General features: G+C 52.9%; 1 protein-coding gene across 2 annotated transcripts in view; it reads right to left on the minus strand.

The window, feature by feature from the left end:
* Nucleotides 1-5,599: 5,599 nt before the first annotated feature.
* The window catches only part of KAZN (kazrin, periplakin interacting protein), a 1,036,992-nt gene continuing 1,025,097 nt past the window's right edge, over nt 5,600-17,494 (minus strand). For both annotated transcript variants that reach the window (XM_035019741.1, XM_035019742.1), the window contains 4 exons: nt 16,048-16,149; nt 15,292-15,458; nt 11,047-11,161; nt 5,600-9,250 (listed from right to left, as the gene is read on the minus strand). In XM_035019741.1, coding sequence (XP_034875632.1) covers nt 9,086-9,250; nt 11,047-11,161; nt 15,292-15,458; nt 16,048-16,149 — 549 coding nt within the window. In that variant the 3' untranslated portion in view covers nt 5,600-9,085. The remainder of the gene's footprint in view (nt 9,251-11,046; nt 11,162-15,291; nt 15,459-16,047; nt 16,150-17,494) is intronic.

The raw sequence follows: 17,494 nt of genomic DNA on the forward strand, positions 1-17,494 counted from the left end.
TGTGCCACACTTACTGCATCAGAAACTCTGAGTCCTGAAAATCTGCAGTTTAGCTTTAGAATATAGATCTCCAGGCTTTACCTCTAAACTACTAGGTTTGGGATAGGATTTGGGAATCCAAATTCTTAACGCAACTCCCCTAGTAACTCCCAAGGGCAACTTGACTTCAACACCACTGACTCAGCTGGCCACAAGTTAAATGAGACAACTGTGGGATATGGATTTTTTTAAAAAGTTGATGCTATATTTGGTCATATTACTAGAAGCATAATACCTAGGTTAGGGGAGGTTATAACATAGTGTTAATATCTGGGTTCGAGTCCTACTTTTACTACTCCCAACTGTGTAACCGTAGGCCAGTGTCTAAACTTCTTCCTGCGTCTGTAAAGTGGAGATAAAAGGTCATGAGGGTGAGCCGTCATGGATGGGATGAGTGCCCTTATAAGAAAGACCCCGGAGAGCTCCTTCGCCCCTCCTGCCAACCAGGATGATGGACACAACGAGAAGGGGGCAGCCAGCTGGACTGAGACATCAGGCCTGTATTTATGGGGCAGGTCTGTGGATGTGGCAGAAATAGGGTGGTCTTGGGGAATCCAGCCTCAGAGGAACATTCTGCGTGGGTCTGAAGATCAATCTTGGTGATGCTGCAGGTTGCTTTTTCCCACGAATGCAGACTGCACCCCACACCCCCCACACTCTGGGTGCTTCTGTGAAGGGGGTTGGCATCTTTAACAAGTCAGTCCAAGGCTGCCGATGACTCTGACGCTAGAGTTCACGGAGTTAAGAGGCCACGAAACCAGAGCCACGGGTGGTTCCGGAGAGGGAAGGAGCAAAAGAACCGCCTTGTTGGCGCCGTGCCCACCTCCCGAGCATCTCCTGCTGTCTTCTCCCCTTGCCTTGTGTGTTTTTTTCCCCTCACACCGGCTTCCATGTTATGTGTTTCTTTTTGTCCATCACTTGAGGCCAGAGACTCGTCCCCGGCTCTCGCATGGATGGTGCTGCATGCCGGCTGCCTCCGTGGGGCCCCCCACAGAGCCCTGCTCTGGGTGCTCTGGGCTCAGTGTTGTCAGGATGACATTGGCTCCATCCTCTTGGCTCCGGACTGACCGCTACGGCGGGCTAGAGCCGGAGTGGTCCTGCCTGGCCGCGGAACAGAGTGGCATTGAAACGCCATCAGGAAACCAAAAGAGGGGTGACATCCCTTGGGGTGTCCAGATGGTGGTGTGGTAGTGAGGAGACACAGGGCAGTGTCGTCCCCACAAACGCAATGTCACAGGCTCAAGGGAGGGTGCAGCTCTAGCTGGGAAGATTAGGTCAGTTAAAAAAAAAAAAAGATTTAAAAATCATTTCATCCTTCTATGTTGTTCTGTGTAGTGCAGATAGAGGGTTTGACGTGTTGAGGGGAGGCTGTGTGCGCGCACACAGGTAGGTGGCATATGTAGAGATTAGGAGAAGGGACAGGGGCGTTTTGGGGTCAAGCCCGGTGGATAGCGTGTAGCTTAATGGAGGCTCAAGGGTCAGGAGACTGAAACCCAATTCATGTTGACTTAAGTAGGCCGGGGGGGGGGTGAATGGGGGAGAGTGTTATGGGCTGAACTGTGTCCCCCCAAAATGTACATGTTGCAAGCCTCACCCTCAGAATGGACTGTGCATGGAAACAGTATCTTTAAAGAGGTGATTCAGTTAAAATGAAGCCATTAGGGTGGGTCCTAATCCAGTATGACTGGTGTCTTTATAAGAAGAGGGAGAGGGGACACAGGGGCCGAGGGAAGACCATGTGAGGACCCCGGGAGAAGACAGCCGTCTACATGCCACGGAAAGGGGCCTCAGAAGAAACCAACCCTGCTGGCACCTTGATCTTGGATTTCTAGCCTCTAGAACTGTGAGACATTAAATTTCAATGTTTAAGCCACTTTGTTATGGCTGCGCTAGCAAACTCATACAGGGAAGCAAAGAGGGGTGAGTGGGGCGGGGGGTTAGGGTCTCAGGAAGCAAGGGTGGATCTGGCAGCGACAGGTTGATCCAGAGAATATATGATCCTCCCTGCGGCCTTCAACTGTCTTGTACTCTGGCCCTGGGTTGGTCCCGTTCTCTTGTGGCAGGGACACGGCAGCCTGCAACTCAGGGGCACATCTTACGGCTCACGATCCAAAAGGAAAGGGAGAGCTAAGCTAGCAGTCCCTGTTTGGAACCATCTGGGTAAAAGCATTCTGGTTGTCCCCTCTCAGACCTCAGCGCCTACTCCTGGGGCCATTTGCACGGCCTTGGGGCCCACAGGGCTGGAATAGGTCCAGCCAGGATCCTGTGACCTCCCTGAAGGCACGAGTGGGGGTGGGGGTGGGGATGGAGGTAGTGGAGGTGGAGAGGGCAAGGGGAGCCCCCCCATCAGCCCCACCCCCAGAAGTGAAGGTGGAGCAATCCTCCAAGGCTGGCCGAGGAGGGGAAAGCATGCTCAGCAGAGATAGGGAGGCCCAGACCTGGAAAGGAATTGGCCTCGGACCACATAGCCTGGGTCTGTGGCCGAGCCTGCAGGGACAGAGTCCCCGGCCTGTTCTGCGACTCCCAGCGGGGTTGGAAGAGGAAGGAGGGCGGCACCTCAGCTGCTGTCACGAATTTTCTATGAGGTCTTGGGCGAGTGTCCCAAACCTATGCTGTTTCCTATTTGTTTGTTTGTTTGTGTTTTAATAAAATGGGCATGATGGGCGTGTGGTGTGAGATTAGCTATTATAGGAACTCACTCAACCAGACCGTTCTAGTCCCTAAATTATTACCTTGTTCTAAGTCAGGAGCTCGAGGGGTTGCTTTCAACCCTGTAATTGACAGAGCAATTTTCTGCCAGGCAGAGGGAGCGGATCCAGCTTCCAATGTCGTACTTAGTATAGAGGAAGGCTTTTCTGCCCGGGGAACATTTGGCGTTAGGAATTTTTTATTGTAAACAGCTGGCTGTGGGGGCACCTGGGTGGCTCAGTCGATTAAGCGTCTGCCTTCGGCTCAGGTCATGATCCCAGAGTCCTGGGATCGAGCCCCGCATCGGGCTCCCTGCTCCGCAGGAAGCCTGCTTCTCCCTCTCCCGCTCCCCCTGCTTGTGTTCCCTCTCTCACTGGGTCTCTCTCTGTCCAATAAATCTTAAAAAAAAAAAAAAAAAGCTGGGTGTGACTGGCCAGCCTCAGGCCATTGGTTTTGAGCCCAGACTCTGCCAAGAGCCAGTCTGCTCCCCGCTCCCACTCACTCCTAATCCAGTATGACTGGTGTCTTTATAAGAAGAGGGAGAGGGGACACAGGGGCCGAGGGAAGACCATGTGAGGACCCCGGGAGAAGACAGCCGTCTACATGCCACGGAAAGGGGCCTCAGGAGAAACCAACCCTGCTGGCACCTTGATCTTGGATTTCTAGCCTCTAGAACTGTGAGACATTAAATTTCAATGTTTAAGCCACTGTGTTATGGCTGCGCTAGCAAACTCTTACTGGGAATCCCGTACTGGGAATCTATGTAACCGCCCCATGCCTCAGTTTCCCCATCTGTCAGATGAGAAAAGCCATGCCTACTTGAAGGAGTTGCTGGGGGGGGGGTGGGATTCAAGGGCAAAAACACATCCAGCTGTGATTCTCAGATGGGGGGGGGTGTGATTCTGCCTCCCCAGGGGACATTTGGTGATGTCGGGAAAAATGTGGGAATTGTCATGACTGGATGGTGGGGGTGATACCAGCATCTACTGAGTAGAGGCCAGGGATGCTGCTGAACATCTTGCAATGCACAGGGCAGGCCCCCTGATAAAGTATGTCCCGAATGTCAATGGTGCCGAGGTTGAGAAACCCTGTGGCAAAGGACAGGGCACGTGTCTGGTCAAGGCTGTCTGTTACTAGGTCTGACCTCTGGGTCCGACCTTGAATCCTTGAATCTGTCACTGGTGCTTCTGTGAGCTGCCGGGTACTGGGACTCAAGTTTCTTTCACTCTGTGAATATCAGGGGGTCGTCTCCCCTGGGATCCGTTCTTGCCCCACTGCTAGGGAGAGGAGACCTCTATCAGGGAAGGAGAAAGCCTTTGGGCCACATTAAAGCACCCCTCTGCCAGAGTCCCCTAAGAGCCGTGGACACTCATCCCTCAGGACATTGGACCCGGTGGGCTGCCCTCACCCCTGGTAGGCTGGAGACCCCATCCAACTGAGCCAACGAGAATCCACCCCGAGACTCTGCTAGAACTACCAGGTCCTCTTTTGACCAGCACAGCTTCATATAGACATCTCAGATTTCTACTTGGGGTCATGAAAGAGGCACCTGACACACCTCTGTTGGCCTCAGGTCAGCTCTGCCCTCACAGCCCTGGTGCCACCTCGTGGGCCCACTGTGTCATTCTGTGACCCAAGGAGCCCAATTTAGCCACAAGCTAGAGCAAGCGGAAAGAGGGACCCATCTGCAAAAGGTGGAGACTCCATGTCCAGTTAGGCAGCACTGCTTGCAATCAGGGTGACACAGATGGGCAGGAACCCAGCAGGTCCCTCCAGCACTCTCAGGAGATGAGCCCTTCACTTCTCTCTCCCAGCCATGTGGGCCCTTTTTCAGCCTAATTTATTCTGGCCCTCCTACCACAGGACCTTTGCACATGGTGTCCTGGCTATCCAGAATCCTTTTCCCTTTCCTCTTCACCTGCTGAACTCTCCTCTATTCAGGCCTCACCTCCCCTTGACTACATTAAATGCCCATGTGATAAGCCCTCCCAACTACGAGCTACCTCTGCTCTCAAGACTGGTCATGGTTACACTCTCACATTGCTCGAGTAGTTGGTTTGTGTCTCTTTTCCCCCCTGGACTGTCTGCAAGGGCAGAGGCTGGGCAGGACTTCATTCACCACTATAACTAGCTCAGTTCTGACGGCCTGGAATGTTCTTCCCCCAGGGTCTTGGCGGGGCTGGCTCCTCAGAACTTAGGTCTCAGTTCAAGGGTCCCCCGGGAGTCCCCACCCCCCCCATATTACCACTGTCTGCAATCAATTCCCCGGCCACGGGTGAGCTTCTGTGAACCAGGAAGAGCCCTCACCAAGAACGGCATCAGCTGGTACCTGGATCTCGGACGCACAGCCTCCAGAACTGGGAAAAACAAGTGTCTGTTGTGTAAGCCCCCAGTCCGTGATGTTTCGTCACGGCAGGCTGACACAATCACTGGAGATCTGTTCTGGCCGTCTGAAAATAAGTACCCCGAGAGGAGTGACATGGGCAAGCGACTGATGCTAAGGGAGGGGTCACTTATCAGATGCTTCCCTCCCGGCATCGGGGTCCTGGCATCGGGAGGATAGGCCCCAGACTTTTCCAGCAGGACAGGGCGCATCTGAACTCCACTTTGAGCGATGCCACCTGGTGAGGTAGATCCTATGCTGGGAGGTGGGGGTGGGGGTGGGATCACCGACACGGCAGGGTAGGAAGCTCGCAGTGGGGTCGGATGAGCCTGGGGTTGGGAGGCAGATGACTGAGTCTGAGTCCCTGCCTTGGGAATTCTTAGCTTTATGGAGCCGAGTAAGCTCCTCCACCTCCCCAACCTCAGTTTCCCCATCTAGGAAATGGGTCGGTAATCTCTCTCAAAGCGGCTGTTGGCAAGATTAAATGAGAGGAACAGGCTGATCAGTCGAGCGCTGTGCAGTAGTATTTATTGTTACAGTGTTAAAATTTACCCCTGGGAAGACACGGGGCTGTGACAAGCAACTGAAAGGCCAGGGACATCACCTCTGCTCATGGATAACCTTGTTCCCTTTGTAACCACAGCTGCCTCTGTGTTGGGAAACTCTTCTCGCCAGCCAGCCGTCTGTAATAATGCTGGCTTCGGAAGTTGCTGTGTCCCCAGGCTTTCTGTTCCTCGCCGGGCCACTGCCGGGAGCCCGCCAGAGCCTGGAGGAGGTGGTGCCCGCACGGACAGGTTTCGACGGGAAGTGGGGCGGGCTAGGCTTGGAGAAATAGAGGGCTCCAGGTGCCCCCGCAGCGGACACCGAAGTCTCGTCCTGCCAGATCTTCCTGTTCTGTCGCATGCAGCCCTGCTCGATGCCTCAAGATATGAGGTCACTGTTCTGAGCACCCCCCGCCCCCCCCTCCCGTGCCGGCTGGGCTGTGCGGAGGCCCCTTCCCTTCTCCCGCATCTGCTCCAGGTTTTCATGTGGCTTCTTCCTGCCTCCTAGAGCCCGGGCCCTGGTGACAGACAGACAGATTTCTAGGAGAGAAGCTTTGCGCAGCTAATGACAAAGGGGCCTTTCAGAGGGGTCTGGGGTCAGAAAGCCGAGAGTCTGCTGGGCAGGTGCCTTCTGAGGGCTCTGGCCCCCAGCTTCTCGGAGAAATACGGGGTGTCTCTGCCTACTGGGGTTCTCCCCAACCTCTGGCACCAACTACCTCTTCTTAAGGGGCTAGCACCCACGGGCGCAGAGGACACCTCTCCAAGAAGCACGTTCATGCTTTCCCAGGTCTGGAAGCCCTATCACCCTTTAAGGCCCAAGACCACAACTCGGGCCCTTTGGACAGGACATGGCAGGTCACTGTTCTGTAGGTGGCCGCTCCGTCAGCCTTAGTCAGTTCACTACCAGAATCTCTCTGCTAAGTCCCTCTGCACCCCTGCTCTTCTTGCCCACCCTTGAAGCAGGGCTGACGTCTGGGATTTTTTTTCAGCAGACAAAGCTCACCTGATCTGACTCTGTGTGGAGGTTGTTAATTTATCAACCAACCTGTCCTCGTGTTGAAAAGCCAGTTCCAAACACTCAGCTGGCTGCCAAGGGTGGGAGCATCGGGCGGGAGAGAATGTGCCTTAGGGTACCATTTGGACTGAAAGGTGCTTTCGACGTTGTCCATGTTGCCCCAGGCCTGCTGGCCTAGTGTTGCAAATCTGGGGGGCAATGTCATCCCTACCAGTAACCCCCCAAATTGTCCACTTGCCCATCTTATCCCCAATGGGAATGAATGGGGGGGGAGTGCCAGCTTCATTTCTGACAAATGTTGGCTTTAAATAGTCAGAGCTGCATGTGGGCCCCCTCGTGCCATCCTCCCTCACCCTGTGGGAATAATTTCCCGCCTGGTTTGCTGCTTCCAAGAGGCAGATCCTGGGGTCCTGGGTCACCCAGCCTGGATGCTGGCTTGGGAGGGACCTGTGGCATCAGGTTAGAGGGGAGCCCCCCTCCAGGCTGTGGGCTCTGCATCTTCAGGCGCCATGTGTGGCTGCATGTCATTAAGATCCTGGAGTTTGGAACCTCAGCAAAGTCATGTTAGATACCAGAGCTTCTCCCTCAGGCCCTGGAATTGGAGATGTGACCCTAGGAGGCTAAATAGTCAAATGAAAGGGGAGCCATCCACTTGTCCACCATCCAGGTGTTTGGTCTCCAGGGGCAAGAAAAGCTGTGCTTATCCTAAGGTCAGAGAGAAAACCATGGTCTTCGGCGTTGGGGAGGAATCATTCTCAAGTTCATCAGGCCTCGGTTTAGGCTTTTCCTATGAGGGGAAACGGTTCATTGGGTTGAAGAACATGTGCTTTGATGGTTCTCAGAGGCTGACACCTACCTGTTCAAGTCTTGGGAATTCAGACCTCTCACTGACTCTTGGGCGAATGGCTTCAATGTTGTGGTCCCGACAAAAGATTCTCTCTGATAACCCAAGTGTCCGTAGAACCCCAATGCATTTCATCCCTCCCAAATCATCACTCAGCACCGAGGTCAACAGACTCAATCCTGAACACATCAATTGGAACGATTTTCCAGGGTGGTGTACGTGGACTTTTCTCTCTCTCTCTTTGGTCAAGCCTTATTGGGGGCTCTAGAGAGTCTGAACATTAGACATTCCTTGTCCTCCTTTTGCACGTGGCCCCAACCAGAACACAGTTGCAGAGGGACTAGTTCAATGTCAGTTCTGTGTCATAAATGGGAAATCGGGTGCTTTCTTCTGTCCCCATACCTTCCCACCTGTCTCCTGAGAGGTTACAAAGTGTGTTATAGACATTAGCAAGTGTTAATTCTCATAGCATCCCTGGGAGGGAACCTGGAGTATTGTAGATGAAGACGTTGAGGCACAGAGAGGTGGGGCCACTGGGAAGAAGCCACATAGCAGAACAGTGGCAGAGTCAGGAAAAGGGCTGGGGGTTCTCTCCACCACCTTGATGACTTTCTCTGCAAGATTCACCTCAATGAGGGCACTGATGTGCACACCTGTTTCAGGTGACCGAGAAATCACAACAAATGTCTGTTGGGTCAACAATGACAAGTATTTCCCTGCTCCCAATCCCAAACCCACCGTCACTCTTGGTTGTCACTGACCTAAGTCCATCATCCCCACTCCTATCCTCAGGATATCCTTTATCCTGATGACAGGAAATCTGCATTTAATGGAAATGCCACTACCAAGATAAATGCATACTGAGAGCCTAGTGCATATAACCTATCCATCTCTTTATCCGCCCCTGCCTGGATCATCCACCTGCCTCCACCCAGTGCAGCCACTCATGGGAAGAGAAGGCAAATAGCTTTTCTACATGTCCAGCCCCATGCGACACACAGCTTTTAGGGTAGCAGGGAATGACCATCCCATTGTGCATTCTCCCAAGAGAGATTCAGTGACCCAAGTCAGAACCGGAGTTCTCAGTCATGGGGGGCATGGCTACTGGAGGCAAGAGCTCCACCGGGCTGGCCAGAAGGGCCCACTGGTCAGCCTCAGGCTTTGCTGGCTCCCAGCACTGTGTGTCTGGTTGGAGTCCCGCCTGCTCCTTCTGGGGAGAGTGTTTGGGGGAACCGCCGGCCTCCTCCCACCTTGGCAGCTCAGTTCAAGGCTCCAGGGACCGCCTGGACTGCTCAGTGGCTGACAGTCACTCTGAGGGGGAGCCCAGGTGACAGAGAGGCTGGGCTGACAGGTCCTTCCACCGAGCAGGAAGGTGCACAACCAGCTCGAGTCAGGCAGGCTGGTGCCTCCTTGTTCCCTGGAGCCCCCATCTGAAACCGCAGTAGTCTGCTGGGGTTTTGCCTGGGGGCAGGGGAGCATCCTCGGCCCACGGTCCCTAGGTACAGTGGTGGCAGCGTCGGGCTACTCATCCTCGGTGGGGGTGTCCATGCTGGGTCTGGTGGGGCGTCCGCTCCTTACACGTTGGTGACCTCGAGGCCATTGTAGCCTTCCGGACGGCACTGCTCCAGCCTGCCGTGGGGATCATCGTCTCCACAGTCTTCATTTTGAAGAGAGCCATAGTCGTCATGAAAATCGGGGTCTTTGCTGCTGAAGCCCCTTCCTATCTTCCCCAGGGGCAGCTGAGAAGAGAGAAATGAGATGGAAGGGTGGGGAGAAGAGAAGAGGAACTGAGTGTTTGGGATCTGGGGCATGTGGGGTCCCCCGTTCTAATTGCTGTGTGACCTTAAGCGACTTGTCTAACCTCTCTGTGCCCCTCCTATTAGTAATCATACTCTGCTGCCCAGAGCACTGAGAGGATTTTGTGAGCTAACCTTAGGAGAGAGCTTCATGTTCCCAACTGAAGGAACTGGTCGGTTGCTAAGGGTGAGGACAAATATAGTCTTTCTGATTGTCCTCAAAAGTCTCGCATCTCCCTCCTCAGCGGGAGGAGAGTTGAGAATGGGTACGATGGAGGAGAGGTGAGAATGTTTGAGCACGGGCGTGAAGTCTGACTGCGTTCCCAGGTCAGGAAGAAATATTCTAGCACCTCCTGGTGTGGCAGAAAGAGCAGGTGTTGTGGAGACTCGCAAACCAGGGTTTGGATCCCTGCTCTGTCACTTCCCAGCTGTGTGACCCCGGACCAGTCACCTGCCCTCTCTGAGCCCCCATTTTCTCAGGTTCCAAGTGAGAACAGCAATTCCTTTCTCCCAGAGGAGTTGTAAAGAGTAGAAATCAGATCTGTAAAGCACACAGCGTGGTGCTTGCCAAGGGCAGCTATTGTGGTTATATGCATTAGGCTCTCAGTATGCATTTATCTCTTATTTTGAACATCTCTCCATGAGAATAATCCTGATAGCGCTTTGTACTGCTTTATTTCTTCGATGGCTTTAGTTTCCAGACCAGTGTTCCTCAACCTTTTGTTCAATGTTGCCACCTTAAAAAAGGAGCCTTTTTGGGTCATGATCCTGGAGTCCCGGGATTGAGTCCCACATCGGGTTCCCTGCTCAGCAGGGAGTCTGCTTCTCCCTCTGACCCTCCCCCCTCTCATGCTCTCTCTATCTCATTCTCTCTCTCAAATAAATAAATAAAATCTTCAAAAAAAAAAAGGAGCCTTTTAAGATATATCCCCCTAATGACACCGCCACCATGAAATTTTCACACCACAGATACACCGTGCTTCTGTTAATGTCCCATATGTATACCTGTTCTTCATAGAGAGAGAGAGTGACAGGTTTGCCCCTCCCCCAAGAACCCATTTTCACCCCATTCGAGACTGCGTGTTCTAGACTGAGTGCACCGTAAGAGTAAGGGTGGGAATTTATTCATGCTTATTCCCATTCATGCTCAGGATTGTGCCTCAAACACAGTCAGTGTCCAAAAAGTGTTTGCTGAATGAACAGAAGAATTTTTGGATTATCCACTTCTCCCATCTGTGCCTACACACTTCCATTTAGGAATCTGGGTCAGTCTGAGTCTGTGTGAACACAGGCAAACTGCATGCACTTTCATAGACCGGAGGCTAATCTGCTGCTATTGGTCAGATCACCAAAGTTCAAAAGCTAAGTCAGTGGTTCTCAGAGTCTGGGCAGGTTGGCTGCATGTAGGGTTCCCCCTCACCCCTGAGGCCCTTGGCTTCGAGACCCAGGTGGGTCCCAGAATCTGCCTGGTAAGCAACTGGCCAGGTGATTCTGATGTGGGCAGGTGAGACCTCCACTTCGAGATGCTACTCTAAGCCTGGGGGGTGGGGGCAGGGGCTTAAGCATCATGCGGGTCAACTGGAGGCTGCTTCCTCCCTCCTGGCTGCACCTGTGACCTGGCCCATCGGTCCTCCTCCACAGGCCAAGAGAGGAGCTGGGAGGGGCCGCCATGGGCCCAGATGACAACAAGACCTTCCCTGGGCTGCAGGACTCACAGGTGAAGGCATCCAGTGACTTACCCGGCCAGCCTTGTACTTGATACCCCCGCTGTTCTCCTCCTTCCCCGCCCGGGTGATGCTGGAGGCCCTCCCTGGGGGTGTTCCGAAACGCTCGGCCTCCCGGATGCCTGAGGAGCTGGGGAGAGATCCATACTGAGTCAGCTGCCGCCCCCCAGAGACGGGCATACTCACATGGGTGACAATGACCATAACCGCTGTGATTTACTGCGGACCTCCTGTGTGCCCCCCCCGCCCCCCGCCGTGCTAAGCACTTTACGAAAGCAATCCTCACAACATCCCTGCATGACAGTTGGGGCAAAAGGGGGGCAGCTCAGAGAGGTTAAGCGATTTGCCCAGGATTACCCAGCTGCAAGCAGCAGAGCCAAGATCTGAATCCAAGTCTGTGAGACTCCAAGGTCGCGCTCTTCCCCCTCCAGCGTGCGGCAAACCTTACCAGGAAGGGAAGACTGGATGGGAGAATCCCCACATTTGAGCTCACTGGCATGACTTGAGAAGCACCAGGAAAATTTTCCCCACTCTGCATTTGAAATCTGTGTCCCCCACCCCCACCATTGACTTCTTGCCTGAAGTGACCCCATTACTCCCTTCCTTGTGTTAAAGCATCAAAGGCTTCTCTTAGACTAGGATTTGGCAAACTGCAGCCTGCAGGCTGGAGCTGGCCAGCCGACTGATTTAGCAAATAAAGTTTTATTGGAACCCAGACATGCCCATTAGTTTACATGTTGTCATAGCCTGCTTTCTTGCTGTAAGGACGGAGTTGAGGTCCTTGAACCCTTCCAGAAACCCTGAGAAGGAGTGATTATCCCCATTTCAAGTTGAGGGAACAGGCTCAAAGGGGGCAAATTTCTTGCTTAAAATCACAGAGAGGATAATGATGGAGGAGCCAGAATTGAGCCCCCAAAGGCCCTGCTGTGGCTCCTTTTTACATGGGACCACCCCTGAACCACCCCAGTGCCTGGTCTCTATGCTCACATTTCAATGACTGCTCGGGGTTGGGTGGACAGAATGTCATAACACATCACCTTGTCATGGGTGCCTGAAAATCCCAGTGTGCCCCCCACCCCGGGAGAATCCCCTCCCCCGACTCTGCAGCTTGGGAAGCCTGCCAGCCACCGAGGTGGGAGACATGACAAGGCCTCTTACTCTGTGTGCTTGATGGTAAAATCTTTCAGAGTTCATAGAGGAATTGCTCTTCCCCACTGAAATGCTAAGGAGAAAGATGGAGCACATCGACAGGAAGGGAGGCCCCATGTAACCAGTTCCAGAGGAAAGCACGTCATGGAGATACTCCAGTGCTCGTGTGAAGTTGGGGGGCACGAACTATCAGTTGTTGTGGGGGGTCTGTGTCCGGTGCACTGCATAACAGTTTGCCTCCCTGAATCCTGTTAACAAAGCTGCAGGGAGGGAGGACTTATATTCCCATATTACAGATGAGAAACTGAGGTTCAGAGGGCTGAAATCACCTGCTGTGTCTAACATGGTAGAAAGCAGCATAGTCAGGATTGGAACCCACATTCCAGCCATCTCCCTGTGGAGGAAGAAAGAGCGGCAGCCACGGAGGTGCTGGTAGTGGGTTTGGAAAAATAATTGATAGTAGTTGCGTTGTTGGGTGCTTCACCATGCCTGGGTTCCTCTCCCAATTGCTTTATGCATTATTTCGCCTTATCTTTCCATCAGGCTCCCCCAGCCTTGGATTCAGTCTGGGATGGAGTCTTGGGTTAGCCCTTGATAGCTATTCAATGGTCGATGTTTCTCCATCTGAATCTTTCCAACCCATCAGAGCCTTCTGGAAGCACTCACCCTAAAGGGCCAGTACCACCTGCCCTGCCCCCTCTCTCTCCAGAAAGCTGAAGTCAGCAACACGAGAGGGAGCAAGAGGGCCGTGGACGGGGCAGCTTGACCGCTTGGACCACTGCAGAGATGTCTTGGGGCAAAGCCTGAAGAGCCTGGTTAATATAATCCTGGGCATGTGGTTAAATATCGTGGTGATATTAACCAGGCCTGGGGATCACTGTCTCCACTGGTGTTTCACTTAGCTAGGGACTCTTGCACCAATAGGGGTGGTCTCTAAAATTTCTTAAAAACCCATGAAATTCTGTTTCCCCCAAGTTGACTAAAATCTCTTCCCATGGTCTGTGGCAAGTTCTCAGCAAAGGCTCCAAGGAGAACTGGCACATGGGCCATGGACAGACATCGCCTCTCCGTGCCCTGGCTGACCAGCTCAGATCCTTGTCTGTAAAATGAGAGGACCGAGTCCACTTTCTTCTTCCTTGTCCTCATATTGGAAGGATTGCTTTCATCTCATTCTTAAGGGACTCCCTGGCCTGCCAACAACATAAGAACCTACTCTATTTGTGTCCCACGAGAAACGTCCCCAGTGCTCACCCACGAATCCTAGATAGTCCTTAATGCACCTGTGACCTTGGGGGTGGTCAAGGGTTTAATCAGATACATGAATGCCTGCTAATGTTTAGCTCGTGCTACCTATCTAGGGCTCAGAATATATTAAGGCCATTACAGGTCACATGGCTTCAGAAGGGAGGTCAGGGAGGGTGGACAATTCTTAGGAGAAAAGCCTCTTTCCTGCACCTGTTGGGTTATGGCTCAAGGAATAGGGATCTTGTCAAACTCTGGTCTCCATAAAACTACCTCAAAATGCCCAAAATGTAGATTCCTGGGCTCTCCCAGTAAATACTGGTCCTGGGGATCTGAGTTTGGGCCAGGGGATCTGCATTTCACAAGAGTACCAATGATTTTGCTGCAGGGCTCTGTGGACCTCACTTTGAGAATCACTTGGGTATTAGCCTGCCGATGGGGCAGGGCAGTTCAAGACTTCTGGATTGTTGCCACGGATGCACAATTCCCCACCCCCCAAGCCTCAGTTTCTGTATAACATGGGGGTGTAGCCCAGATGCTTTCTGAGGCTTCATGTGGTTTGGGGGCTCAGCACTCAGGGTTCTGACTCAGAGAGCCTCAGATTCAAACCTGAGTTCTGTCAACAAAATGGACCAAGCTTTAGCTAGACTGATCAAGAATTACAGAGTGACTCAAATTATTGAAACCAGGAATGAGAGAAGAGACAGTACTACCAACTCTACAGAAAGAAGTGAGATTATAGGGAAATGATTATAAAATCAACTAACTGTATGCCAACAAATTAGTTAACCTAGATGAAACAGACAAATTTCTAGAAAGATATAAACCTATTCAAACTGATTCAAGAAGAAATAGAAAATCTGAATGGATCTGTAACAAATAAAATTGATGTAGGAAAAAAACCAACCCCCCCCCCCAAAACGAAAAACCAAAACCTTTCCACAAAGAAAAGCCCAGGATCATGTGGTTTCACCAGTGAATTCTACCAAATGTTTAAGGAATAATGGACACCAATCCTTCACAAACTCTTCCAATTAAAAAAACAAAACAAAACAAAAAACAGAAGAGGAGAGAATACTTCCTAACTCATCCTATGAGGCCAGTATTACTCTGATACCAAAACCACACAAAAATATCACAAGAAAAAGCCCCTACAGACAAACATCCTTTATAAATATAGATGCAAAAAATCCTCATCAAAATGCTAGCAAACCTAGTCCAGCAACATATAAAAAGGATAAAGTGAGATTTATCCTAGGAATGCAAGGTTGGTCCAACGTATGAAAATCAACGTAATATGCCATATTAATAGAGCAAAGGACAAATCTAGGCTCTGCTCCTTACTAGCTGTGTGACCTTGGGCAAGTACCTTGCCCCTTTGAATAAGTATTTCCATCTATAAAGGAGGGATAGTGACACCGATTTCTTGGTATTGTCATGAGGATGAAATTAGTGCCCATAACAAGTGTCTAATAAATGGTGACTTTAGCTTAACTGCAAATATTTTAAGGAGAGAATCCCCAGAGAGGGGGCCTAATTTGTCTGTCCAGGTGCTTTCTCTCTGGTTACTTTTCAGACGAGGAGCCTGGGGTAGGTAGGCTGACATGGCCTGCGCATCTGGACCATGAGCACCATTAGTATGCTCATCCCTGCATCCAAACCTCTGTCTCCACAGCATTTCCTGCCTGGACTGGCCACCTCTTTTTCAACTATGACCTTCAGGCTAAAGCACTTTTCTTCTTGGAACCTCTGTTTCCTGATCTATAAAAGGAGGCCACTGTGTTGTAGGGAAGAAGTGGGATCCAGGAAGTGAGGGGGCCAGGGGGAAGTCAGGATCACCTGCTTCCGAAGCCAGCAGCCCACACTCACTTGGCTGGGTGGAAGATGGCGCTCATCTCCTCTGCCAGGTGTCTCCGGAGAATGTGCTTCCCGCTGGGGATGCCCAGGGCAGTAGCCATGGCTTCGGCGTTGAACGTGGGTTCCAGAACCAACACGGCACCATGGATGCCGCTGTTGGTCAGGTTGTCCGCATACTCCTGAGGGCAAGGCACAGGCTGGTTAGCCTGCGGTGGGGGCCTCCCTGTTACTTGACAGGTCTGCCCTGGTGTCCTGCCCTGTTAGGCTGTGAGGACCACCCTGTTGTCCTGAGGTGTCCTGAGGAGCTGCCCGGCTGGCTTGAGGTGCCCTCAGCTCCAAGTGGGGACATGCCCCCAACAGCAAGGGCTTGTTCCCCTGGGGACCAGTTAGTATAAGGCTCAGGGGGAACCCCCCACTCTTTTAGGGCCATGAGGACAGTGACTAAGACTATTTTGTCACTGATGTATCCCCAGATCTTGGCAGGCAGCCCATAAAAACTTGTCCAATGAGATGAGCCTGGATTCAACCTCAGCCTTGCTTCAGAGGACAGCCCAGCCTCTCCACCCCTGCTGGGAGAAAGCCATCATGAATGGGGGTCCTATTGTAGGGGTGGGGTGGGTGCTCCCTCTTCCTGAGAAACAGGAGGCAGGCTTTCTCACCAGCTTGGGCAACAACGCTGCCTCATGCAAAATGGACACACAAATGTGCATGGGATTTGCAGATGCCTGTGAGTCACCCCCAGCCCATCCCCGCCCACCAGCCCCTCACCTTCAGGTCAATATCCCGCACCCACTTGAGCACCCGCTGGTTGGTCCAGACCACGGGGTCTATGTTCTGTGTCTCGCAGCGGGCGCGGCGCTCCTGGAGGGCCTTGTGGGGAGGGGGGAGACAGTGGGTCAGCTGGGGGTGGGGGAGCACGCAGAGGTCCCAAGGAGCGAGTATCCATGGTGTTGGGGGTACCCCGGCGTGCTGGTATAAGGAGAAGTTCTGGCCAGTGAGCCCCGGGTTCTCTGGCCCTGTCCATCGGGGGCTTGGCTTTTCATTCTGGGAAATGGGGAGAAGCCTGCTTCTGGGGGTGGAGGGCTGGGTGAGACCCCTAGCAGCTGCCTAGTTTGTATATCCCAGACCCCCGCTTTCCTGACATGGAGTAGGGGCCCAACAATGCGGCTCTTCCATGAGGGGCTGTCTTCTGTGGGTCCACCCAGCCCCTGAGGCAACGAGTGTCACCTACAAAACATCACTCATGGCAACCTGTAGAGGGATCAGCTTGGTCCCTTTTCACCAGCCTTCCCTGGGGGGACTGGCTCCCAGACAAAGGGCTCCGGGCTGGTGGTGGACCCAGGGACCCCCCGGTCTATGGATTCCTCCAACGTGCCCTGACCATGCCCATTCACACTTCACTGTCACGATCTTCCAGCATGTCTCTGGGGTTCACCAGACTGGGGTTCCCGGTGCCCAGGGCCCTGCGGCTGGTGTGTGAGAAGGGCTGAAGAACTGGACAGCTCCCTCCTCTGGGCCTCTCCTCCTGACCCTGGGCGGCTTGTGCTCTGACTTCACTCTAGGAAAAGTAAGCCGTCTGGACTGCCGCCGCCCTGTAGGGCCCAGCGGCCTCGGGAATCTTTGGGTCCTGGGGGAGCTAAAGCAGATGCCCCCCATGCTGTCTGACTTGGCAGGGCTCAGAATCAAGGGGGCACTCAGAGTCCAAACTCTGACTCTCCCCCCTGGTCCCTGGTCACCTAGCTGGCCTCCCCGTTCACTCCCCCACCTCAGACCCAACGCTGGGACCACACATTCTGTCCTCTGGGCCTTTGCTTGTGCTGTTCCCTCTGTTAGGTTGCTTTTCACTCACACCTCCTGCTGACTGATGCCTGGAATTCCTCTCTCAGTTCCCAGTCCTGCTGTCGCTACCTCGGGGAAGCCCTCCCTGATCCCTCTGGAAGCTACGGCTTTGGGTTTTCATAAAATCCTGGACTTTCCTCATTGGGCCAACTTTCCATGGTATGGTGGCACCAGCTTCTTTGTGGTTCTCCCTGATGAGCAGTGAACTCTTGGAAGATGAGGGTTCCCCCCTTTACTGAATTGGACACAGGGCCTGACCCATGCCCAGTAAGCAGCTATTGGAAGAAGGGAGGGAGAGGGGGAGGGATGGATGCGTGTGTGGATGGATACATGGATGGCCACGTGGATGGATGCGTGTGTGGATGGATGCATGGAT

Source organism: Mirounga leonina, unplaced genomic scaffold, assembly GCF_011800145.1.
Source record: "Mirounga leonina isolate KUSES-001 unplaced genomic scaffold, KU_Mleo_1.0 Mir_173, whole genome shotgun sequence".
NCBI classification, from domain to species: Eukaryota; Metazoa; Chordata; class Mammalia; order Carnivora; family Phocidae; genus Mirounga; species Mirounga leonina.